At 39.7% G+C, this 27020-nt stretch overlaps 3 protein-coding genes across 5 annotated transcripts in view; all 3 read left to right on the top strand.

The window, feature by feature from the left end:
• Window positions 1-8607: 8607 nt before the first annotated feature.
• slc25a43 (solute carrier family 25 member 43) lies at window positions 8608-13881 on the top strand. Of its 2 annotated transcripts, none has more exons than XR_003052022.1 (5): window positions 8608-9049; window positions 10502-10743; window positions 10863-11035; window positions 12573-12899; window positions 13232-13358. XR_003052022.1 is itself a non-coding variant. In XM_008326724.3 (5 exons), the coding sequence occupies exons 1-5, from the start codon at window positions 8778-8780 to the stop codon at window positions 13442-13444; spliced, it is 1035 nt and encodes a 344-aa protein (XP_008324946.1). In that variant the 5' UTR covers window positions 8608-8777; the 3' UTR covers window positions 13445-13881. The 2 variants fall into 2 exon arrangements, 1 of the variants encoding a protein (XP_008324946.1); XM_008326724.3 differs by having other exon boundaries at window positions 12573-12707; window positions 13232-13881.
• A 905-nt stretch (window positions 13882-14786) lies between these two features.
• On the top strand, window positions 14787-18046 carry slc25a5 (solute carrier family 25 member 5). The gene is made up of 4 exons (XM_008326723.3): window positions 14787-15021; window positions 16781-17267; window positions 17364-17504; window positions 17615-18046. The coding sequence occupies exons 1-4, from the start codon at window positions 14911-14913 to the stop codon at window positions 17770-17772; spliced, it is 897 nt and encodes a 298-aa protein (XP_008324945.1). The 5' UTR covers window positions 14787-14910; the 3' UTR covers window positions 17773-18046.
• A 3291-nt stretch (window positions 18047-21337) lies between these two features.
• LOC103390747 (uncharacterized) overlaps window positions 21338-27020 on the top strand; it is a 17568-nt gene continuing 11885 nt past the window's right edge. The window contains exons 1-4 of one of the 2 annotated variants that reach the window (XM_008326720.3): window positions 21338-21781; window positions 22853-22949; window positions 25338-25551; window positions 26766-26908. In XM_008326720.3, coding sequence (XP_008324942.1) covers window positions 21593-21781; window positions 22853-22949; window positions 25338-25551; window positions 26766-26908 — 643 coding nt within the window. In that variant the 5' untranslated portion in view covers window positions 21338-21592. Of the gene's footprint in view, window positions 21782-22852; window positions 22950-23110; window positions 23255-25337; window positions 25552-26765; window positions 26909-27020 lie in introns of those variants that run through there. The other variant, XM_008326721.3, reaches the window with a different exon arrangement.

Here is a 27020-nt window from a genome sequence, read left to right as displayed (position 1 = left end):
CATGTTGTTCATCTTCATCTGCTTTGTATCTACAGCTCATTTCATATCAGAACATTTAATGACAAACATTTCACTGAGTTTATTGTGCTTTGTTGCTAATGATCATCTGTTCCGTGTTAGCAGGATTTGAAACCCTTTTATGTGTTGTTATTGTGAGAGTGTCCCTCTTTTATTAGTGTTTCCCATTAGTTTCCTCAACAGCGGTAGACACACACACACACACACACACAGTTTTACAATCATCCAAGAGTTTCTGTGGATATTCACAATGACATCAATGATCTGCAATTTGCTTTTTTCGCTGACTGCAGTGTTGTTGCTGCTTCTTTGGCCCTTTTGAATGCCCATAAAGTTTTTTTTACTGTTTTCCACATTAAGTCAAATCCTAGCATAAAATCCAATGATATTGCTTTCAGTGTGCTCAAAGTTGCAGCATTTCAGCTGCTGGACACGCTTGGCCTCTTTTGGTGTCCGGTGTAGATGGTTACGTAACTACTTAGACAATTAGCTGCCAAAAAATGAAACGCTCTACATCAGGAGTGCCAAATATTTTTTACAAGCAGACAGATTTGATATTGTACACCTCACAAAGACTCTTTCTTCTGTATTTCTGCACAAACATGTCATTTTCATTTATTCATTTAGTTAAACTTTTCTTTCTAATTGCACAAAACTTAAGACCTTGTTAGTGATTTTTATTTAAGTCTGCAAGAACAACAACTGGTAAAAAGTCACAAAGAAACAGCACTATCATAAAAACTATTTAACATATTTGATTTTAATAATTTATTCCGATCATATTGGCTCTACATAAATAACACACGTTAAAGCAAAGGGCCACATAAAATCTGATTATGGGCCATGAAGGGAGCCAGACCACAGGTTTGGAACTATTTTTTGTTCCACCGCAGCTATAGAACGAATGACTATGTATAAATTAGAACAGTTATGATCCAACAGGATGAGAAAATAAGAAGATTGAAAAGCCCCTTTGGTTCACTTCTGGTTGTCAAACCTACATCGCCCCCTTTTGTTCTGGTCATGAGTTGATGATACCTTGAATTAAGTCCTGGTGCTTAAAAATTGTATATTCCTTTAGTTGTTAACTGCATGTCTTTCCACATCTTTAGTGTATTCTGCACCATAAGTGTTCTTTATAATAATTTATCAATTTAAAATGTGAGTCCAGTGGATATATGGAATGCAGTAACAATTAGTTTGCAAAGTAACACATTTAATATTTTCTTTAACCTGTGAATTGGAAGAGATGAATAATTTCAGTGAATCAATTTTGTATTTTAGATATAGATTTTGTTTTTGCTGCAGCAGCTGCATATACTGTATATCTCATCATATATCTGTGTTAGTTAAAGCTGAGACCCTGTTCTGTCATGACTAAATTTAGTGTAAAAATAACTACTGTACCTATTTACTGTTCCTGGGACTGTGGTATTTAAAGAAACCCAGGCAGATGAAGACGTGGTGTAAAACACCACATACCCCCTGCAGAAGAGAAGGGAAGTCTCTGTGCCATAAAACATCTCTGTGAAAGCCTGTTTCCCCCGGGATTTATAGCCTTGGTAGGAAACCTCAGTACAAAGTAACATTTGCCGATACAAGCCCACAGAATGAGGCATGGTAGCAATACAGACATCAGTTGGTCTGCAATACATAAGACAGACAGGAAGTGAGGTTTACCTTCCTGAGATTTAACCCACCCTTTCAATTTGCTTTGAATTAATGAGAAATGTAAGTACTACTTAATAACTTGCTAAAGTGAAAACTGCTGAAGATACAAATAGTATGAAACATTTTACTGGACATTTTACTCAACTTTAGACCCAACAACACACGTTTCCATCAGTGTTTCTTTTTCTTTTTTCTTTACTTTTGGTTTACTGGCCGTTGACAGTATAATGATATGTGATTTAAGTGGTAACAAACAGCCTGAGTGAGGTCTGAGCTTTGACTACAGATGAGAAAGAGTGACACCAAGTGTTCAAATGAGGTTTCGTATCGTAGATGGACTGTAATGCAGTGATTTCTAAAATGTCAAATCACCAGAGTAAAACTTATCCAGGAATTTTATGACCAAAAAAATTTCAAATGTCACATTTGGACTATTGTATTCACAGTGTACATCTTAAAGATAACAATATTTTCATGTTGGTGAACATCATGCACTTTTTAGTCACTTGTAAACAATATTAATAATATCATACATCCCGAAAAAAATGTATAGTCTTTAACTTACACTGGATTTTAAATATCTAAATTATATAATATATATTATATTATATATAATATATAAATATCAATCATTTTTTCCCACTTCTACATTTATGGGTTTGTAAATGTAATTACATTTTTTGTTGTTTTGTTGATTTCATGTGTCATATTTCTAAAAAAAATAAGATTGTTATCCCACTAACTACTTGAATAATTTCTCATAGATTCCTTTCGTCCATCCTGTTGCCAGTATTTAAATATTTCAGGGTCTCGATAGGAAGGTCTGTATAGGAAGGAATAGTGTGAAAGGACAGAGACAAGATAAACACTGGCCTAACAACTACAGTACATCCTGGAGCTGTGTCTCACTCCCTCTGTCTTTCTCTCTGTGTTTGAGCGTCGCTACCTACAAACAAGAAAAATGCTGTTTGTCTTTGCCGGGATTGGTAAACATCCTCAACACAAACACGTTCCTCTGGAGTGAGAGAAACGGAGAGGAGAAACCGACACCATCAGGGCAGCTGCACTCTCACTACCACCAGGTCTTTGATGTTCTTCAGAGAGAGCTGATAATGAAGCCCTCTCACAGCTTCATTCTTTTAATTGGAGCATAGATGTAACAGGTTGCTGAAATTTGGCCATCACCTCATGTGAAACTTGAGACAAACGAACGAGTTTCTGATCCATGTCCAATTCTGGGAGAAAATGTGACTGTAAATTGAGATTTAGTACAAAGACAGCTGTGTGACTTTGGTTTATTGAAGAGGAAAACTACTTCCTTCACACTACATTGTGTCGGTCATTCAAAGGAATCATGAAAAAACGTGTCTCATTCCCACCGTTTACAGATGCACTACAGCTTCTCAGTTTCTTCTGCTTTATATGATTTAGTTTGCAGGTTATTGTGTTTAGTCGACTGGAACACAAACATTTCTTAAAATTAATGTTCTTTTTTTGACAAAGTTGTTAGTACTGCTAAGAAATTGTCAGTCTTTTAGATTTCACAAAAAAATAATACAAAAAATGAAATAACATAGAATACATTCATTCCTTCATAGCATGTCAGAACGTTATTTGAGAGGTTTGTAATATTTTAGAGTAAAAATACAAATGTGAATTTTGTGTTTTTGTTTCTCCATAGTTCCTTCCACTGTTAGAAGAGCCCCAGTTTCCACTGAACTGATGTGTCCTTTAAAAAGTGATGCTCATGGTGAGGATGGTATTTTTAAATTTGTGTTCCTTTTCTTTCATTTTGTCTTCTTAACAGCTCTAAAGATTAGATATTCCAGTGACTGTATTTTCTGACAATTTAATTTAGTATTATACTGATGCAACCAATCAAAACTGTTCTTTGGCCAATCAAAATCTATTTTTACAGATCGCCAGTCTCAGTCTTGGTCCGTCAAACACTCAATGGGTCGGGGTCTGTAACAGAGGCAAACCTTAGTAACGAGAACGTGTGTATCTGTTTTCTTTTTGTTTTGCACTGTTGCTAAGGGGAAAGCTGGTACTCTTTAACATTATAGCAGCTTGCTTAACCCCCACTTACCCAGGCCCATGGCCACTCACACACAGAAGAATCCCTCCTCCATTTTGCCCTGGGCAAGACAGTGAGGCATTTGGTTCAGGCCACAGCCTGCACAGCTGCCTGAGGTCCTGTCTGGCCGCCACATGACAGCTTTTAATCAGTGACTTATGACACAGAACTCACCAGACCTCAGTGTGACGCTCAAGCACTTCGTCAGTGGTCTCATTGTCATATGTGAATTTTAAACTTATAGACACCATATAGGTTCAATTTGAAAAGATGCTCTACATAATACAATGTTTTATATTTTATATATTATTTCCAGGCTCTAAAAGCAAGGATCTAATGGCCGTCATTGTTTCCTGATTGAAATTAATGACGGCTGTGTCAAAATAGTGTGAAATCTTGGGGACAATAAGCATGTACGTTTATGTCTGTGAGTCACAAAAGTCTTTGCAGTCATTCCCTGTGTAAATATGCTTTAGTGCCAGATGATCTTCCAGGGTCTTGCTTGTTTGTACCTGACGTGTCGTTCTGCTTGTCTGCCCAGCATGACACCCTGTAGCCCAGGATCAGCTCTTGGAGGATCAAAAGACCTTGGTGATTCTTATCAGATAATATTCTTGTTCGCCTTCCCTCCCCTACACTGTTGACCTGAACCATGCACACTGTTCGGGTCCTTATGGCCCTTTGGCCTTTCCTTTTCTTATCAGCGTGATGGTCGGGCCGTGATAAGGCTGGTCCAGCCTGAGGACAGAGGGAGGGTGCAGTCCACTCTTCTAAACCTTCAGCACAGTTGCATAACTGGGACACTTCAGGGGAGTAGAGAGGTTATCTCCCCTCTGTGCACCTAGTGTGTTTTACGCACTTGCAAAAGGACCCAAGTGACATGTCTGTCACCGTGCAAATTTTATTGAGCATAAATGTATTTCTGCAAAGGCCATGCAGCAGTTTCACTTTTTAATGAATGGTTAGCCATGCAAACACAGGTATTCACCTTTAAGCACTATTTCTTCCGGATCGCCGTTCGCCTCAGTTCAAAATGTTTGAAGGCTGTTACCTTTTTGACACGTAATAACATCTGTCACTGCATGACATACTTTTATGAGTCTGCTGCTCAGGCAGACAGACAGGGAGGACCGGTGTCCAAAGTCACGACCCTGCCCTGACCTGGATGAAGGAAATGGTCACACTGCTCGAGACAAAGCAGGGCAAAGGAGAGTCTGAGGGGCTGGCTGGTCAGCCTAAAACAATTGGTCTGTGCTCAAAGACCACAGTCACCACAAAGGCCAGAGAACCCCCCACCTTTCCCTCTCCCACATTGCAATAGAGCAGGCATTTCACACTGGCCTGTGAACAGCCATTCAATCAAACTACTGTTTAACCTGACCTCTGACCTACACAGAAATCAAGATGAGTCTGGCGGGATGTATTTAGGCAAGTGACCCTACTGACCCTACACAGAACCAGCCGCCATTTACCACACAACAATATCACCCTGCGTCCCTCACCTTAGCTATTTTTCTATTTAATGTCAGTTTGTATGTATCCCGTTGTGTAATTACTGCTCCTAAAGATTCATCCATGACCATCTAATCAATAGTCTCCACAATAAATAATGTGTCCAGTAATGGATGGAAGGAGCAATGGCTCCCCAGGGAACAAGAGACACAACCAGACCCTTCGTCTGGGTCAACTACCCTGAAGCCGGGGCTGAGAAGAGAAGCAACCACATGACCCTCTCCTTTCTCAATGGACTGCTCCTCCCTTTTACCTGTACACGACTCGGATCAAGGTGTGGGGGCTGCATATCAAACAGACTGGGGCCTTTGATGTGGATGGAAACACAAACACTGATTTGAGCAGAGTCGTAACAGCTTATTTGTTCCCTTTAGTCATTCATTGAGCTCTTGTTGAATGTGTATGTCTTCAAAGGGCTGCTGCATGCACCAGTGGTACAGTAGCCAAGGAGGCTGTGAGAGGACCCTGGTCTAGGGTGGGTTGTGGGAAGGCCATCTGGCTTCCTGTTCCTTTAGATTTGATATTGATTTATTGGCTGTACATGGGAAGATAAGGGGACACCAGCTGCCAGAAGTTTTCCTTTTGCATCCTCACAAACAATGGGCCTCCTGCTCCTCCACATCCTGAGATAATGCAGAACTCCTTTTTTTAACTAAGAAAAAAAGTGAATGAAAAAGACAAATGAATAAAATTGTTAAATTAAAATGAAATTAGACAAATGCAAAAATGTGTGAATACCTTTTGATTTTCAAAGAGCACCACCAGAATGAACTAGACATATGATAATATAATTTACACATTACCTGGATCAGTACTTTTACAACTATTTAGTGAACCCTTAATTCCTTCTGGCTGCACAGCCATTGCTGATTTTACACTCTGCGTAATACACTTTATAACAGTTACTGCCCTGTAGCCTTGTGATAAGACTTGTCTCTATGCTCTGATGAAGACAGTTCCCATTAATGAGGTGCAAAATTGCATTTATTATTCCTAACAAACCCTGACAATGACAACCTCTCACAGTTAAACACATCAGAGAAACCATTAATACAAAATTAGTCTTCCATGAATAACAAATCTCCTGTTCTGTGAAGTGAGCCGGGGAGGGAAGCAGTTTGGCCTGAGTCTTGTTGAGGTGTCAACATGGTGCTACAGTGAAATGTACATATGCCTGAGTTTTCTCACCCTTTGAAAAAGACCCACTCTCTCTCTCCTTTTTTCTCTCTCTCTCTCTCTCACTCACACATACAGACCCAGACATTAGTGTCACCCATCGAGGCCTTCTCCCCTGCCCCCAACACATCCTTTTCTTTCCCTTCCCCTCCCCTGCCAACACAAGCCTGTGATGTAGCTGTCTCGGATAATGAGGTGAGAATTTTATTGCTGCCGTCTATGAGCCTGGCACCAGTCTGTGAGGCCACAACCTCAGGCCTCTGGTATCAGGTGCCCTCTGTTGACCATCCCGAGCTGAGGACAGATCCTCAGACTGCTCTCCTGGTTCCTGCAGCAATGCACTTCAAAGTGGGAGATCAATGGATGACTTGCGCATGACATCCAGGGAATGACAATGGCTGAGCCAGCCTACACCTACTGCTACGTGCTCTGTGCCTGAGACACAAAGGCCCACAGTCTGCTCCCGCACTACTTCTCTACACGGAGGAAGTTCTCATTCAGGAGGGGGCTATGCATACAGGAAGAAGGCAGTGCTCTATCTGTATTCTGGAGTGACAATGTGAGAGATAGAGGAAGGGCAGCAAGGTGAGGGGCTGGCAGTGGTGTCCTGTTTGATTGCTGAAGCATTAATTGATAAGCTGCAGCACAAGTCTACGTCACACCACTTATCTTTAAAGAGAGCTTTTCTTTTATCTTGTTCGTTACAAACTGCACTCAAACGAGAGTGAGATCAAAGTATCTTCTGAAGAATCTCTCAGTCATCTGTAAATTATGGTTTTTATCAATTTTATCCTGTCTTTTATAAATGAATTAATTTTGTCAAATAAAGAGATTAATGGTTAATGCATGTGTGGAACGCCCAGGGATCTATGTTTTATGCTGACCACAATGTCACAGAAATGATCTGTCAACACAATCATTTTGTCAGTGTTAGAACTTGAAGGTGAAAGCCAGAATCCCACTCTCACAGGAGGAAACTCATTGTAATCAGGCTGTCATTTCCTCTGTGCTGCTCTGTTGTCCCACAAACCCTTTGTGAAGAAGCCAAGTGGTCCACCACAGACAGAAGGTGGGCTCCTGGCATGCATCTGAGGTTGTTAGCCCGGCAGGGGAGGTAGGCCCTCATGGCAGACCAAGACAAGGAGTAAACAAACATGATGCCGAATTAAGACATAGTATCAGATCCCTGCTGACAGATACACTTCAGGCCTGATTTATTTTCTGAGAGTGATTACTTCGCTCAGTGGTACAGAAAGCTGTCACACTGTCATGAGACAAGACTGAATAATAACACACTTAGTTAACTTACTTAAAATGTATTTTATACTTTTCCTTATCTGTTATACTAACAATCACCCAAAATAATGCGTTCACAACAATGCATGCCAGTTTCTTTTTACATCACTGCATACACATGATAATTACCTCAGCGTAGTTAGCGTCAGATCAAGTCAAAATGTTGGACAATGTCACCACCTACCGGCCGAATGGTGCCATTTTCAGAAAATCATGTACAGAATTTAATATTTGTAACTCTAAGGTCAGAGGTCAGGTACACTAAAGGAATTCTTAGTGTACTTCAGTTATTTTTCAGTTAATATTTTCTAATATATAGATAAAATGCTTGGCTACAAAAACATATCCTATGCAATACGAAGTAATTTTCACCTCTATTTAAAGCAATAAATAAACATTATAAGCATAATCTTTTTAAGGTCAATGCTAAGGTAAACCTAGGAAATTAAACTTAAACACAATATATTAAATACAAGTGTTTTGTAGGAATAGCAGAAATATTAAATTTCTCCCAGAAATTACATCTACAAAAATAAAAGCTTATCTTTGACATTTCTTTACAAAGGTTATGAAACTAGTCCAAAAATCTTTTATGAATGCTTTGGTAACGTTTGGTATGACGTTTTGGTAGTTTTATTTATCTATTTGTATATTTGCTTTTTGATATACAGTATTAGTACAATATACAGTGAAGTAAATTTCCATTTTTGTAAATTCTTATCTCTTTATAAGAGTCATTAAATCTTAAATCTTATAATGAGATGTTGGTTTATAAGAGGTGTTGTTTTTTGTTTGTTTTTTGTGACGACGATGGCTGTGCAGGCTTTCAGGGGTTGTCGCATAGCGCCCTCTGGTGTTAGAGGGAAGTGTTTTTAGTTCGTCCCTGTGACGTTAGTTTGTTACAGCTGGCTAGGACAGGAGACGGATTCCCCGCGCTACCTATATTTAGATGCCTGGTCCAGACAAACAAACCCTGGCCTCGCCCCGGTTGAAAAAGCTGATTTAAATCTTTCAGGAGGGAATAGTGATGGCTTCAGTGAAAAAAGATAACAGACTGACTGGCTCTCAAAGCTTCGTGTGTGCGGGTTTCGCCGGTTTTTTCAGTAGAACTGTCACGTCTCCTTTAGAGGTGGTTAAGATTAAAAGTCAAGTGGGAACTTTTCACAGCAAGAAAGGATTTGTTCAGAGTTTTCTCCTAATCTACCAGAATGAGGGACTTCGAGGATTCTGGAAAGGAAATATCGCCTCTTGTCTACGTTTGTTTCCTTACAACGCAGTTCATCTGACAACATATAAAAAGTGAGTCTGTCTCTAAACTATTTCTTTTTTGTGTTAATTTGCATCAAGTAAATCATGCATTCATCACATGGTTCTCATTGCTGTAATACAATGTCATTAGTGTGCTGCCAAGAATGGGGTGACGTTGGCTAGAGTTTGTGGTTAAAAGGAGAAACGACGTTTTTCATATACACTGAGGTGTGAGGCGTGAACGTGACGTCGAGTTTTGTTGTAATATTATGTACTTATGTACTGACTGTTTATTTTTTGTCTTGTCCAACGAATTGTCAACTTCCCGTTTTAACCATTATTTTGGTGCACGAGGCGGGCGAACCACCTTTTTTAGCCAATCCGAGACCTGCTTTTTGCTCAGTCGATCTGTTGAAGGGAGAGAGTTAAGTTGTCCCTAAATTTTGTCTTAGAGGTGGTCTTAACTTCTCGACGTTCATCGTTCATCTTCTGTTGAAGAATTATAGTAAAGTTTATGGTCCACCAGCTGAGAAGGAACTATATCTAGGAATTCAAACTAACTTTTTCCTTTTTTATCACTAGACTTAAACATCTATTGAGGCAAGTTATTTATGTATTTAATGGGAAGTACTGCCTACAAGACAAAACCGATGGGACAAAATTACCTCTCACGGGGTTATTACCGGGCAAAACACCGCAGTACAAAACATAAACGGGAAGCAATGTCATTAAGAGGATTAATCCATATCTGATTCGTAAATACGTGAAGTACTGTATCCAGATTAGTTAAAAGGTGACCGTGTGACGGTACTCTTGTCTTGTAATGACACATGTCAATGATAACACACGGTCTCAGCCTGTGTTTCTGTTCAGTACACTGTGTTCCAGGAACAGAAAGTCCCTCACTGTTTTTGTCACATGCACGGCCAGTTGTTTTGGAGAAGTGTACTCTACATACATCATAGAAAAAACACACAGGTCGATCAACCTGGACTCTTCCCTGTTAATACAGTAAACTGGCTGTAATAAAAGAAAAGAAAAAAAAACACAAATACTTCTTTGTATATTTTGAGCTGAGAGATAATTGTTTCAAAAGTTAAGCCTAATTCGGCATGATCTCATGTTGTTTCAAAATGTAATGTTTCTTGCACATGTACTGTACTGGTCATTAATGATACTTTCATGTTTGCAGAGCATGGATTTGAGAGTAAAATACAGTTAAATGCTGAACTTTTAAATTATAAAATACAATGGAAATGTTAAGCAAGTAATCAGGTACTGATTACAATACTCTCTTACTGTGTTTTCAACATTAACCTGCAAATGATAAATAGATACGTTTTTTCTATTACTGAAGCCTAAATATCCATGCAAATTCACCACTAGATGTAGCCAAATCCCACTGTTTCTTTATAATAATAATAATAAAAAGAAAGACAACAATTGTCACATTATATATCTATTGATAATATTAATTCATAAGTTGCCCTCCTTGCGTTGCAGGATCGTCCACCTCCACATGGATGAACTGGGTTTTATCTCCCAGTGGAGGGCAATATTAGCTGGTGGCCTGGCCGGGGTTGCTGCAGCTCTGGCCACATACCCTCTGGAGGTGGTGGAGACCAGGCTCATCGCTCAAAACTGCAGACAGCCCACATACATAGGAGTAGTTTACACCCTGTCAAAGATTTACAGGAGTGAAGGCACTCTAGCCCTTTACAGAGGCTTTTCTCTCACTGTCTTAGGTGTGTGTGTAAATATAAATACAAGTGATTACTTTCAGAGAACATATTTTTTTCTTGCTTTTCTCCCCATAGTTGCTTTACACCTTTCATTAACTATACATTTTCACATTTAACAACAGGTGCGTTTCCCTTCTCTGCTGGATGCTATGCTGTTTACATGAACTTAGATAAGATCTGGCAGGAGCCTCCGTTTCGCTTTACTCCTCTGCAGAACTTTATTAACGGCTGTTTGGCTGCAGGAGTGGCTCAGACGCTCTCATACCCCTTTGAAACTGTGAAAAGGAAAATGCAGGTGAGTTAAATGAATACGTTGTCCTTTTATTCCATATGTGTTATTTTCATCATCCAGTAGTCTGACTCTTATTTTACAATAAATAGTTTTCTAACTGCCTCTTCAAGCCAAAATGTCTTGAATCCTAGCAATTTAATTTAATGTATACAGTATTAGACTTTTGCGCGCCACAAGGGGGCAGTGCACTTCCCCTTTACAGACGTTTCTTAATTGGTCACTTAACACTTTCAACAAGGATTGTACTAAATGATTTATCAGCTTTGCTTTACAATCAAACTATTTTTAGAATAGTAAAGTCGGGCGATTTTATTATTTGTTTTTGTGAAAGGACAACATGTTCATCATCATCTGGTCCCTTTAAAGTTCAAACACAGATGTCTCAATGTTAGAAAGGACGCACTGGGAACAATACTACTGCAGAGGACAGAAATCTACTTCCGGTTTTATCGGCCTATTATTAGATACCACAAGGTTCAACAGCAGCTGGGAATGTGAATGTGTCCCAGGTCTGTAGAAGCTATAGATAAGTTAGTGAGGGGCTAAAGATAGACCCTCACTATCAGACAGTGGCTGAGCTGCAAGGTTTTTATCCATGCTGTTCATCAAATGGTCACAAGTGTGTCACTTTATTATTGTCAGTTGATTTATTTTACTGTTTAATTAGAATTAACAGACTGTAAGTTTAGCATGTTTGTCAAACATGTTAAAGTTCAACCGTCAGAGAATGAGTAACTGCTGATGTTTGTTGAGGCTTAGGATAATGGTTCAAGATGAGTTTTGATTAACTCAGCAGCTAGCTCAGTTCCTCCACAATAAATGGAGCCGTGTAGATAGCATTACACCATCGTGGCACCACCCTTGAAGCTAGCATTACACCATCGTGGCACCACCCTCCCTGTGGGACCTTGAAGCTTTCAAAGAGACGTTCCTCTGTCACATGACAGTCATCATGAGAAGAGCGAGCTGTCCGTGCTTTCAACTCAGGACACAGCCCAGACACAGTGTGACTGCTTGTATTTCCATATTTTACACTTGATTTATTTGTATCTTATCACATGCTACATCTGAAAGTGCTGTAAGGCGTCGCATATGTAACAGCATCAGTGAACAAGTCATTTTTAAAGTTTTTCTTTGTTTTTCAGGTTCATTTATTATTGATGAGTCACCCTAATGTTTATAGCACCGACAGTCTGGCAACTAAACTTTATTAACATAACAAAAAAAACCCAATATTGTTCTTTATTTTTATATATCACTATAATATATGGCTTAGAGTACTGTATTGTTGCTATTTGTTTAAAATGATTTGTACTATTTCTGTCATTTTTATTTGATTGTCCTTTAATGTATTTTTATATCATATTTTTCATGATTAATGTCATCATAAATATTTTCTAGGATTTCTAATCAGGTGCTACTACGTCAGCAGGTGCTGACCACAGATCAGTAGACAACTGTTAGACCTCAGCTTTTTTACTCATGTCATCCTTTGTGGTCTGCTCTAATGAAACTCATGACACTTTCTTGCTGCTCTCAGGCACAGAGTTCCCGTCTGCCTCATTTTGGCGGAGTGGACGTCCATTTCAATGGGATGATTGATTGTTTCATTCAGGTGGTCAAAAACAAAGGCGTGCTGTCGTTATGGAATGGTCTCACAGCCAACATGATAAAGGTACGCTGTCACCTGAGGATGAAGTGTTTCATGAACTTGTAATTCAAGCCTTTTGTCTGTCGTCCACATGACCAGAGGAGTGGTCAACGTTGTCCTGTAAGACACTGAGCTAACAGTCACTAAAATAACTACACGTGCTTTGAAACACGAGTGTGTGTGTGACGTTGACTGGACTGTAGCCCTCGCAAAAGGGTAAGTGAACATGGGGGCGGGCCATGGAAAGCAATGTTCCGTGTCTGTGGCATAACAGAAATGTGCTAACCATGAAATACACACACACACACACACACACACACACACTAGCTATAGTAGAGGGAGTGAGTGACAGTGGCTACAGAGGTTTACTGTAATTTTGTCAGAACTCCGATTTTCAAAACCTCCAGTGTTTAACCAGGTTAATCAAACTACACACATCAGCTTTATCTAACTGATCTTTTTAACAATCCTTTGACATATTATTGACAGATAAATCAAAGCTTTTAACTGACATGGTTAAGGTCTCAATGACTGTCATCTCTTTCCAGATCGTGCCCTGCTTTGGTCTCCTTTTTACCTGCTTCGAGATGTGTAAGCAGGTTTGTCTGTACCGTAATGGCTACATCATCTCTCCGCTGAGCCACCAGCTCACACCAGGTGTGGACCAGAGCCTGGGTCCGTACGAGCTACAGGAAGTCAAACGGTACCTAAAGAACGGGAACTTTGACTCGGGCCAGTCGTCAATTGGGAACCGATGGTGAAACTTCATTTTTGACTGAAATGTTGTATTAACGAGACATGGATTATATTTTGGGTTAATGTCTTCTTTATTAAAATGCATTTCGACGTCACGGTATAACCCCTCAGCACCTCTACCTCTACAGCTATAAGAATCATATCATGTTCACTCGCACATTATGTGATTCCCTGAGTATTTTTAACAACACATGCCACTCAGTATGTGCCTTATTAAATATTTATTTTGTCTCTCATTGTTTAAATGACATAAATTAGTGCCATAGTTTATTCACACGGTTCAAAAGGCTCTTTTTTTTCTTGTAAATTACAATGTTAGAACTGTGACTGTATGCTGTTCTTTGTATGATTATATTTTTACCTTAAATTATGAATGAGATATGAACACTTGTTGTTACCTTTGTAATGAAATGTCCTTTCAGCAGTAAAGTTTTTTTCCACACATTTGTTCCATTCTTTGAAAACTGATACTGATATGCAGAACATACTAATAAATCATGCACCATGATAGTGTTTAGCACCATTAACGTCTGCATTGTATATCACAGCATGATAGTAATAGAAGTATTAAAGTTTCAGTAGTAAGTAGTAGTAAGTGTAGGCAGTGGAGTTATTGATCTCTGCTACAGTAAATTCTACCAGTCAGATTGACTGTGCAGGTTATGTCTGATTTAAGAGAAGGCCTTTTCTGCCTTCTTTATTTATAAATAAAGAAAAAGCTGCACCTGTCACACTGTGGATGGTGGTGAGTGCTCCTACTTTACATCACAAACGTCACCCACAATAACTGCTTGAAGTTTGCATACTCTACCTTTGTTTGTTACTTTTCTTATAGCTAATTATTATTTTAAATAATATTCACATAACAATGTAAAAAAAGTAAACTCAAAATATGAGCTTCAAAGACAATGAAAAAGTGTATGAAAATGTATTCAAAAATATATATGTCAAAAATTCTGATGACATAAGAGTTAGGGTTTTTAAAAGGCAGAGTGACAACCAAAGGATGTTAACAGGTGGGATGACCTTTCACCACAGAAGCCTTTCAGGCCTCAGCTGCTTCATGTGACCTTTGACATGACCTTAAGTCAATAAATTAGAGACCACCATTTAAATATATATCCAGTTATCCTTAAAACGTGAAACAGTGTTTTGGCCTAAACTATCGACCAACATGGTGTGAGTTTAAAAAAAAAACTCCTCCATATTAACTCTGTTTATAGGTCAGGTTCCGCTCCGCCTGGAGACAGTGATGAGGGACAAAATCCCATCCAGTGTGACACGAAGGGCACGCGATTGTGTCCCCGTGTCTGACCAATCAGAGAGCAGAGCCGCCAGTTCACGTTTTCTCTCGCGCTCTTCTCTCCTTAAATCCACTGACTTTGAGATTGGACTCGGCCATTTCCACTCCACCTACCGAACCCCAGCAGTACCGAGCAGCGGGAGGACAGGCAGCTGACAGAACCTGAAGATGACCGACCAGGCTATTTCATTCGCTAAGGACTTCCTGGCAGGAGGTACCGCTGCTGCCATCTCCAAAACAGCTGTAGCTCCCATCGAGAGAGTCAAGCTCCTGCTGCAGGTCAGTTCATACTCTTCATCACTCCAGAGCTGTTTTGTTTAAATTATTATTTCCAAACCCTGGTGATTTAAAACGCTCATGTTCGGAAATGAGCTAGCATACACATATTTGGAGCCTTTTTGTTGCATTTCTGATGCACAGCGTCACACGTTAATAAGATTTAATGAGATGCTGACGCCACTGCACTGAGGTAAAGATGGTGCATTGTAAAAAAAAAAAGAAAAAAAAAGTGACGTCTATAAATAATGAGTGAGAGTAGAGAATGGTGCAGATAGGCATCAGACCCACTCTTACATAATCCACCAGGCTGCAGCAGCAACCCCTCAGCTCCCCCCACTCCCTCTAAGAAGAGGGGCAAAAAAGTCCAAGCACTCTGTCGTATAAGAGGAAAACTTGTCTATTCTCTGTGTTTCTGCTCTTCACTTGTGCTCATCTCTGGCGAGGGGTCTTAATTTGGCTGTGAAATTGAACAGGCAAGGTCACAGCAAGGTTTGCGACATGGCTGTCCAGTGCAGTGCTGCAGTGGGCCTGGGCTCAGCAGCTGCAGCAGCAGGAGGAGGAGGAGGAGGTGGAGGTGGTGGTGGCAGGGGTAGGGAAGGAGGAACAGGAGGAGGTGGGGGCTGTGAATTTTTGAATGGGTAACTTCACAGAGTTGTACCCTGACACTTGAATGGAAATGTGTCTGTCCAGACAGGACACGTTAGAACCATGTTACCACATGTGTCCTTGTGGTCAGTTAATGATGGAGTGGGAACACTGGTTGTCTCACTTCACCTGCTTCCAATAATAAATATGGGTGAAAGGTGAAGTACACACAGTACAGGTCAGCAGGTCATCACTGAACCACCTTCTTATTGGACAAGATTTATGCTGGTGTAAAAGTGATTCTCAGTGTCATTTATTCACAAATGTAACAAGTTCTACTAAAAAGATTCCAAGAGCTGTATGTCACCATACAGTCCTAGTGATTTTTTATGAGTTGACTAAAATAACTACACGTGTGTATGACATCTGTCATCTGCCGTGCAGCTCCTCTGTCCTCTCTCTACCACATTTGTTGGTCCAATAGTTTTTTGCAGTTTATGGTAAAGCCCCAATAAATATTCAAGGTTTCTCCTAAAATTATTTGAAATTGAAAATATAAGGAAAAATTCACACAAACAAACAAAACAAAAAGTACTAAGACAGTTAATTACAGCCACAAGGCATATGTGAATATGGGAATATGTGAAGGCATATGGGCACAGAGCTGGAAAAGATCAACATCTCCACTGATGCATGGTCCACTTTTTATTATGCAAGGAAGAAAGTGTTACAAGAGAGAAAGTACACAAAGTTTTTTTTTTCATAAGGTGGATGTGTTTGAGTCAAAGTTAACAGAAAAGTTGAGACTCCAGGGATTAAGTTAACACCTGAGTCACATAGAAAAGTTCAATTCCCTACAGTGTTCAGACTGTCTGAGTCACAAAGAAGTTTGAGTCGAGTCCCATGAGATCTCAGCTGTAGTTCCCAAGTTATTCCAGTGGAGGTTGTGTCAAGTCCCCGGGTTCTTGAGTCATTACTGCTCGAGTGACGGCAGGTTTAGAGTGAGACGACAGCTGTGGTAAACGCTCCGTCACATCAGGATTTGACGCCTCAGGTGGCGGTGACACGTTTATTGTCAATAGAACAGAAGCTTCCTCAGAGGTAACGTGGGGTAGCATGTCATGGTGGTGTTAAGGTCTCTGAAGAACTTGAATGTCCTCTGTTCTGTTTACAGGTCCAACATGCCAGCAAACAGATTTCTGTTGACATGCAGTACAAGGGCATCGTGGACTGTGTCGTCCGTATCCCCAAAGAGCAGGGCTTCCTCTCGTTCTGGAGGGGGAATCTGGCCAACGTCATCCGATACTTCCCCACTCAGGCCCTCAACTTTGCTTTCAAGGACAAGTACAAGAAGATCTTCCTGGATGGTGTGGACAAGCGAACACAGTTCTGGAGATACTTCGCAGGTAACCTGGCGTCCGGTGGTGCTGCCGGAGCCACCTCTCTGTGTTTCGTTTACCCCCTCGACTTCGCCCGAACACGTTTGGCAGCTGACGTAGGCAAAGCTGGCTCTGGGCGTGAGTTCAAAGGTCTCGGTGACTGCTTGGTGAGGATCACCAAGTCTGATGGCATCAGGGGTCTGTACCAGGGCTTCAGCGTTTCAGTACAGGGCATCATCATTTACAGAGCAGCTTACTTTGGCGTCTACGACACGGCTAAAGGTGAGGTCTCATTTGCCAACATTGGAACCTCTCACATCTGCTGATCAATATTTTATCTTTTATGAATACATTCCCTGTTTGAACTGCTCCCTGCAGGCATGCTTCCTGATCCTCAGAACACGCATATTGTTGTCAGCTGGATGATCGCTCAGTCTGTGACTGCTGTGGCTGGTCTTGTCTCTTACCCCTTTGACACCGTCCGTCGTCGTATGATGATGCAGTCTGGACGCAAAGGAGGTATTAAAACACAAATCTTCAACTTCCTGACCTTTTTTTGTTTTTATTGCTACAGGAAAATACATCTAACTTCTTTTGTATTCTCTGCTTCTTTTTATTTTTTATTTTAGCTGACATTATGTACAGCGGAACCCTTGACTGCTGGAGGAAGATTGCCCGTGACGAGGGCGGAAAGGCCTTCTTCAAGGGGGCCTTGTCTAATGTGCTGAGGGGCATGGGCGGTGCCTTTGTGCTCGTCTTATACGATGAGCTCAAGAAAGTTATCTAAGCATTTCTTTTATTTTTCTATGTTCACTGTTCATGTTGTGATGTTTTACTGTAACATATGTACATTTGGAAGGACTTGGAAGGACAGTGTTATATTTATAGGGACCAACTAGTATTTTTTTTACTAGTTGTACCAGGGGAATCAGTTCGGCACTCTTCTTGGCCCGTGCTTGTTCTTTTGTTTTGCGCCTCTTCTGAATGTCATTCCCTGAACACAGGAACCTGGAAATGGAAATAATTCAAAAAAGTTCAAATAAAGACAACCTACTGAGTGATCGCTGTCTGGTTCTGAAATGTGAGTGTGTTGTAGTCCTGTGTGTCAGGATAGCACCAGCACTTTGGTAGTCTCCTGTGTGAAATGTAAGCCTGGCGGTGCTGGTTGTGTTTGGGAAAAAGTTGATCCGCTGACAGTTTTTCATCTGAGATGTGCTTACCGTAGGTAGGGAGTTAGAAGCTTCACGAGCTTTTGATGTATTAATATTTTAGCAAAGTGTCCAACAGAGCTGCAACAAAAATGATCTGGAGAAGCTGCCGTAGGCAGGGAGGCTTTATGTGCAGCAGCACCTTTGACCTTGACTTGTTTATTATTGGTTGTGTGAGTTCTCAGGGGAAGATAGGTTGTGTATTTTAAGGGTGTCATAAATTGAATTCCTCCTGACATTTGATCTGATCAGCTCAAATGGTATTTAAACATAGGCCCAAAATAACTTCAAACTGGCTTTCAAAAACAGCCAAACAGTAATATATACAATTATTATAAAACATCCTGATATAATTCCAATTCCATAATACATACATATATCAAATTCAATTAAGTTATATAAACCATTGTAGCATTAATGCTCAAAGCTAAATGCCATTTAATAATGTTTTTCTTTTTTAATATATCTTGTCGAACATCTTTGTCTCTTTAATCACCGCGTTTGCATTTATTTTTAATGAAAGTGAATGGAAAGCAGTTAGTTAAGGATTTAAATCCCAGACCAGGTTTTCATTAATATACTTCTTGTGCTTTTTTTCCTCACAGTTTTTAGAGATTTAAAAATGTCCCCTTAGAGATGCTTCCACTTTAGACTTTCTCCTTTGATTTTGGGTTCCATAAAAGCCATTAATTTATTCACCTGCTACTCTCTAATCCCTTTTAGAAATGTGCAGGGAGCTGAAGACAATCCCAGCAGTTATAAAGTGGCTCCATCACATGGCTAACTATAAAGACATTACGTTTTTATAAGGTAAGGCATATACATTCAGTTAAGTAAGAGAAAAAAAAATCAATTTGTTACAGTGAGATTGATGTGGTTACCACAGTGTAAGACTCAGAGTCGCTCAAGGTACTAGAGACATAACTCTTCAATTAGCAACACCTAGATTAGACTGTTTCCCAGCTGGAAGCATAGTCTAAACCTTCAGTTAGTGATTTCAAAAGTGGATGTGATCCCTGACCTCTGGCAAATCTCTGGCTCAAGCTCTTTGCCTCCCTTTATCATATAAAGCCCCCTCTCAGTACGTCCCTCACAAAGAATGGCTTTAGAGCAGATTTAGGGTTGTTTATTTTCATCATTTACCAAATCTCATAAATTATTTTTGTCTATATTTCCATCTATTTATTCACTGTCCAAAACACAAATATTACAGGACGCTTTGATGGATCAGAGCAGGAAAAAAGTCAAAGAAAGGGAGAGAAATTTGACCAATGAAAGGGCAGGAAGTGACAGATACTATTGCCTGTGCTGCCAATAAACCTTAAACGGAATTGTTTTCAAATGGAGACAGAACGAAAAATCAATAAGACAGCTGTCAGTATTGTCAGCAAAAGTTCAGAGCCAAAGCGATTACAGTGGAACATCCGTCATTAGGCGTGTGAGACGAGAGGAGCTCAGGACAGCAACTCGTGATTTAAAAACTTGTCTGACGCTTGTCTTTCAAACGCACACATCTTCCAGTTTCTTGGGAGCCTAAAATGGTACTGCCCTCTGTAGAGTGAGTGATTACAGAGTGGTACTCGCACGACTGAGAGTGCGCATAAACACATGTAGGTCAAACAGTGACCGGGGCTGTTTTTCACCGTGCTCAGTTTAAGCCCTCTGTCAGATGGGCTGTTGCATAACCCCAGCTGTTAGACTGAATTATGTCACCCCTCCACTGTAAATGACCACAGTCCTTCAGGGAAAAAACAGATAAAGTCTGTAATAAACCATATATTTTAAGTTTAATCTGGAGCCTGTAAATGTTAAAGGAAGGTGCTTAAATAAAACGTCAACACTAAATGATACTGTTTAAAGGTAGTAAAAGGTTTAATGGTAAAACTGTAGCACCACCTTTATTTATTGCACACTTCTGTGGGCAAATTACTGGTACTGTATTACCATAGTTTTATTAATGCAATAACCTCCCTGTGCATGTGGAAGTCAGGCAGTGCAGAGCAGAGCGGGGCTGCACTAAACAGAAACAATATATTTCACATATACAGTATGTGTACATCACATACAGCTTATGTAGACAATTATCACGTGTAAATAAATGTTCTTGTGTACACGGAAATACTGTAGTTGACGGTTTAATTAATCATATCTACCGTACGACGTATTTTGTGGAGTTATTTTGAGTTTTTTATTAATATAATGACATGCATTATGTTGGTTGTACTAGAAAGCGTTCTTCTATTTGTATTGGGAATGTGGCGCCACCTTGTGGTATTTAATTATGTGTAATGCCAATATAATGTACACAATAGCAAATAATAGTTTTTCTAATTAAGCTGCCTGAAAAGGAAATTAAGTTTTGCTTTTTGTTTTATTTTTAGCAGCAGATCTGTACTGGTCAGTCACTCAGTTCAACTGTGATACACACAGTATGAGAATCAATAGGTTTACAAAATTCAGATATATAAATGGTAAATGGAAAAGTAATTTGAATTTTGAGCTCAGATATTGTTCTGAATACTGACAGAATTTTGCCAGCTCTGCTTTCACCTTGGCACTTTGTGTTTTGAGCAGCATTGATGCTGTGTTTCAAACACGACTGCATTTTTTTCAGTTGTCTAGGCGATGGTTCCCAAGGGATTTCTTGGAGCATGTTCAAAGTGAGGTCAAACAATCCTAGAATGGGAAAGACTCTGGATTTTTAAGTATAAGTTACTGAATAGCATGCTGAAAATTATATCCATATTATATTACAGGTATGTTAACTTATAGTTTATCAGAATATGTATAAAATCACTTATAAAGTTCTATTTTCAATGTATGCTACTTTTTAAATGTATACAAACTACTCCCTGGACTGTTTTTAGCCTAGGGGCATGCCTACTAACATTAGAGAACCCACTGATCTAAGACGATAACATGAGCAACCAACATGGTGACCTCTAAGAGAAGACTTGATGAAAATGTATATAAAACACGATCATTCTGGTGTGCTAAAATAAATTACGTATTTCCCACACTGGGATTAGCATAATTAATATTAATTACTGTTTAATTTCAATGACGTTCGATATAAAACTATTAAAACAATTTTTAAGATCAAGAGGACTGTGTTGTCAGTGGTGTCATGCGCATATCTGACCAGTAGAGGGCAACCTGTCATGCTGCTCAGCCAACACGCGGCTTCGTCTGCAGCCAATCACAGTTCTGCTACAGCCTCCTTGATAAACTTGGCTGCTGTTTTCCGCTTAGCAGCAATCTTCTTTTTCCTCGCCATTAAAAGTTGTTTCTGATCAAATAATGTGCTTCACGAAGAATCTGGGAGTGAGGGAACGACACAGAAGGAGCAGAGACGGCACAGCGCTGTGAAAACAGGAGGAGAAAAGGAAGAAGAGAAAGATGTATCTCTGGCGTTTCTCCATCGCCCTGAGCTTGGCTTTTCTCTGGTGTTTTTCAGACTGTGGCCGCACTGTCACACAGTATGTTTTATGTTTCCTCTTCTGTTTTCTTTTTCCCTGTGTTCTGGGCAACAGTGGAGAAGACCGCAGCTCTCAGACGGACGAAGAAAGCAGAGAAAACCTCCCGCAGGTGTGTATTTAGCTTAAACATGGTTCACTACTGTACCGCACATTGTACGAGTTTCCGAGTCGTGTTCAGTAAGCATTTTTAAACGTTTTACTTCTACATGTGACAAAAAATAGTGGATTCCAATGCAACAGTTATTTACGGAACATACGTTTAATCTAACACTATTGAAATGGTTTCCCAAAGTGGGGGGCGGGACCTCTTTAGGGAGTACAGAACTATTGGGGAAGTTGGAAAGGCAAAATGATTTAAATTTCAATGTTGTCTTTATCTGTGCCACAGAGTAGACATTACAGTTATCAGTTACTTAATTTCCTCTTTTCAAGGGAAGCATTTGGTAAGAATTACAGTGTTTTAAATAAATATTATCATTTAATATGACTGTCTGAAATGCAGCCCTAAATACTGTCACCCTCCTATTCTTCGTCAAACCATAGATGTATTTATCATCAGGCCTTGTCCTGAACCACCGACGTCGACTGGAATTATAACATCCCAAAGCATTTTGAAGGCTTTGGATGTTGCTCTTCAGTCTAGACAACTCTCTGTTTGATCGGCAGCGACCTGCACTTTTGGACCATTGCTGATGAAGCATATGTTCATTGAAATTATTCAGTGAAATCGTGCACCACTTGTGTATCTTACACTCAGGACACTAACCTTGCTCACTTTCCCTTTTTTATCTTTCCACTGTTTTACTTTTTCTTTAGACTTAGACACTTCATTTTCTATTCTCTATCATTGCCAGAGCAACACTCTGGGATATTTCAGATCTCATTCTCAATTACATTACCAACAGGAAAAAAGGAGCCTTTGAACACTGGCAAAAATAGACACTTATGTGTGAAGAGCTGGTTTCTTAGCCCTCTTCACAAACGTTTATACATGGACTGTGACATTTAAAACATAACACCTGCAGCCTGAAGCACCGTTGTCTTTTCAAAGCCCTCAAAGTCTTGTTCGTATACAAAACATCTCGGTGTGACCTAAAGTTCAACCGTAATTGATTCTTCAGTGTCTATGTTTTTCTTCCAATTCAAACCAGAAGTTAGGTTGTTGTTTTCTGTTTTCTAGGAAACTGTCGAGGAAGACTTGACAGATGGACCAAGTTGTGAGCAGCTCAGTGCACTGGATCCTCAGCATGAGCATGTGAAAAAGTCTCTGAGGCAAGGTCAGACATGTTTTTGTGTATTTTTGGAATAAAGTCTAGGCCAGGGCAACACATACGAAACCAGAAAGAGCAGCTCCAGGGTGTTTAACTGTTTAGACTCAACACAAATGAACTTCAGCTGCAGCTGAAGGATCATGTTACAAAGGGAGGGGCTTTGGCAAGAGAGAGAAAAGATGGAAAAACACCCACAGTTATTGTGATCTGTTGCTGAGGGAGAGCATGGATATCAGTTCATCTGAACCTCAACCATCTACAGGCGTCAGATCTGATTCCAAATAAACACTGATAAAACTTTATCTGAAAAAGTAAGAAAATCTAATATTCTTTCCATTGGGCATTCATCTGATGGCTGTTATATACAGTGAGTGTATCTGTTGACAGAGGTTCATTGTTGTTAACGTCCCACACCCTCATGTTTGTAGACAAATTTGATGCATCCATGACAAGATTTTTACCTGACTCGGCTACACCTGAGCCTGATTTAAAACGAGTTTGAAAAACGGAGCGTAGTAAAGGTTTTTGTTTTAATATCAACAGCTTTTATCAGCAGCGGTAATAAAAAAAAATTGAATAAACATTACTGAAGTAATGGAGTACGCCTCATGATGTAGCATTTACATCATGAGGTGCTTTGTGGCAGTCATAAAGGACACTGCACTGCATTTCACTTGTGTGTGTGTTTCTGTGTTAATGTTTGCAGATTTTCACCATTCAAACATATGTTTATTTAGGATTTGAGTTTTGTTAAATTATCTTGGTTGGGATAAACTATATGTCCAATGTCAGGAACAGTGTTGTTTATTTTAAGTGTCATTCAGACCTGTTTGTTCAGCAAGATAGAATGTGATGAAGCTGTGACCAAACAGCTGAGACGTTGCTTTGACTTTGCATACAGTAAAAAACAAACTTGTTATTTTATAGCCTGAGGCTACTGCCAGGCCCCAGAAGTGTTGCAGCGTTTAGGAAAAATATTTGAAATGCGTGTTTAGGTCACCTTTCTAACTTTGAAGCTAAAGGCTAGCAGCTCTGATCTCAGTGACTGTTGTTTAGTAATGATTTGCATTGCAAATCAGCACAATGCTACAATGTTTGGGGTGGAACAAAACCCCCAGGAGACCACAGAGAAAATGTTCACACAGCAGCTAACTAAGTGAACAATTTTATTCTGTTAATCACAAAAAAAAACCATTCTGGTCTCACAGCAAGAATCCGCTCAAAGGATTGGTAACATTTTATTCAACAGCATGGTAACAATTACATAATCGTTAGTGCCACAATCAGAAAATAAAAATGTCACACCAAAAATATAATCCATTTAAAGAAGCTGTGCTTTATTCAGGCAAATTGTTTCAATAAAATCTGACGGAAAATTCTGTCTGTAGCGCTCTCTTTAGTCCATAGAAACATCCTTATCTTTGTCAGTAGCTCAGTAGAATTAGCTGCAGTTCGTTACCAACGTAAAGCTGTTTCCTGTGGTGTTTGATTAACAGGAATCCCGATGTTCAGAAAAGAAAAGAATCTTTAAGGGTAAACAGATTCCTGGGACTTCCCCCAAAATGTCTCAGGGCAGAACCGGGGGAGCAGCGCCCCCTTTCAGCTTCTTCTAAATGAAACCATGTGTTGCCCATATGTACATTTCTGATCACCAGACCACCCTTTAAAATATTAACTCTCTATGATTTATGGATCTAGGCCATATTCCTGCACTGGCCTTAATGAAAAAAGGAAGCAGGGATACAGAGGAGTGGGAAGGAGATCTTTCTTGACATTTACAGTACTCTGTATTTATTCATATTGTGAAAGTACTTCAAGCTAATGTAGAGCACCACAAGCTCATTCTTTAAAACAATGAACATTTTCCAGCCGTTCTTGGCAGCTTGGGAGCATTTTATTAATTAAATCCAGAGTAAAAAGAAAAGAATTCTTTTACTACTTGCTGTTCATTAAGAAAAAACATGATTATTGCTGATTCTACTTTTGGAGCAATACTGTTGTGATGAATGGCTTTATTTTGTATATTTCTAATAAATCATAGCGATTTCTGCATTGTAATTATCTCAGTTACTTCCTTGTGGTACAAACTTTAATTCATTAAAGTCATTTTTAACTTCTTTAGCCACTTTTAGCCCAATTGATCACTGCACAGCTAATAAAATAATAATTAATCTTGAGTCTTGGCCTTGTCCCTAGAAGCTGGGTTCACTTTCTATGGTTTTGAGAAACAATGAGGTTTTGTGTGTGTCTGTGTCTGATTAGTGCAGTTACTATTTTTTTATTTGTGTCCAAAAAGTCATTTACAACAACAACAATACATGACTTTCACAGGATCCAGCGTTAGTTTGTGTAAATGTGAACTAACGTTGTGAATGCTTCACCTTTTGTCCTCAGTGTTTGAGTGCGTCTACGCCCAGCTGGTCCTGCCGTGGTACTGCGTCCCAGAGCCACGTGAGCAGCAGCCGCTCCACCAGGTTCTCGGCAGAGAGGTGGACTTTATTATCGACCGCATCGTGGAATATGGCAAAGATTTCGATATTTGCCAGGCAGTGGTTGGATCCATTCGTATTCTCACCCAGCACCTGCACAACGCAAAGATGCCCGACAGGTACGACTGTTATTTTTTGTTTGTTAAACAAATGCAGACACAAAAAGTGAAAACACTATAGGAATCCAAGGATCGTTAGAAGTACAGAAAAATATAAAGGAATAGTATAAATCAATACACCACCAAATTACAAAGGACAAATGAGAGAAACAATGTTATTTATTCATTTATTGCTAAATGAATATTTTATTCCAGCCTTCTGCTTGAATTAGCCTTTCCCACCTCCCCGTTAGGTATTTTCTCAATAATAAAAAATCCTGAAACTCTGTGACATATTTATTCTAAAGTTCTTTTTTTTAATTACACCCTTTACTGTTTTAAGTACAATTTTGGTTAAACTTCAGTTCATTTCAGTGCTGCAGACAGAGTTATGTAAGAACCAACGTCTGTAATTGAACAGAGCAATCGCTAAATGTGAGCAGAGCTGCAGGAACTCCCTGGTAAATTCAGTGCAGTGCAGTGTCTCCATGGAGCATTGTGATCTTGTCATTTTAAACTTTTAGAAATACAATTTGAGCCTTGTGTCGTGATGGTCCTTGAAGACACTCCTGCGTCTTTTGTGTCTGAATGACATAAATGTATATCTCCCTTGTTGGCAAAGAAATTCTAGTTTTAAAAATACTTCAAATATCTTGTGGAGGATTATTTTTAAATGATGAATTATAGATGTTATAGATGTCAATTTATAAACCTCTCAATATATTGATGCATCAAAAAAAAAAACCTTTATTTCTCTCAACACAAATCTCCTACATCATCTTTAGGTTCAATTGCAACTTTATATGTTTGAAAAATAAAATTCAGCCCACGTCTTCTCACTGACAAATGGCCCAGTATAACTGAGAGAAAACCAGAATAAAAACAACTCTTCAGATTCAAACATTTCCTGAACAGGTCATTCTTCTCACCAGCTCTCTCTCATTCTCGGCCATCGCTGCTCCACTTAAACCTTGACCCCAGTAATGTTTCCTAAAGTCTGTAAATTCCGCAACAGCCTTTATCAGCGATGAATAATTTACCAGGATCACACCTGTGCTGACGTCTTAATGGTTTCTCTGACGGTCAGTGCTCTTTTCAAAGAGCGATACATCAGTTAAAATTGAAGACTCCCTTCTTCAGTTATGAGGTGATAAATATCTATTATCTAGTTTAATCCTCCCTCTCCCGCAGCCTCACCCACTCCCTTTATCTCGCTCCTCTGTGTTCTCTCTCAGGGATCCTCTGTTCAACTCCACCGCAGAAGAAATCGCAGTTCTGCGAGAGTTTTCCGATGCCCTCGTACGTAACCTGTTTCCCAGATCTCTCTGGGGCCACGGAGTCAACCGCTGTGCCTTAAATGAGATAGTCGCCTTAAAGGGTGAGAACGTTTCACATTATCCCCCTTACATGGATCTGGTCTTATGTAAGCTCTAAGCCTCTCATGAGCTCCTACAAGTGTGAATATCACATAATCCCTTCTTCTCAATGAC

Source organism: Cynoglossus semilaevis, chromosome 15, assembly GCF_000523025.1.
Source record: "Cynoglossus semilaevis isolate Cse_v1.0 chromosome 15, Cse_v1.0, whole genome shotgun sequence".
Taxonomy (NCBI): domain Eukaryota; kingdom Metazoa; phylum Chordata; class Actinopteri; order Pleuronectiformes; family Cynoglossidae; genus Cynoglossus; species Cynoglossus semilaevis.
Note: the sequence above shows the minus strand (reverse complement) of the source record. Positions and strands in the feature narration are given on the sequence as shown.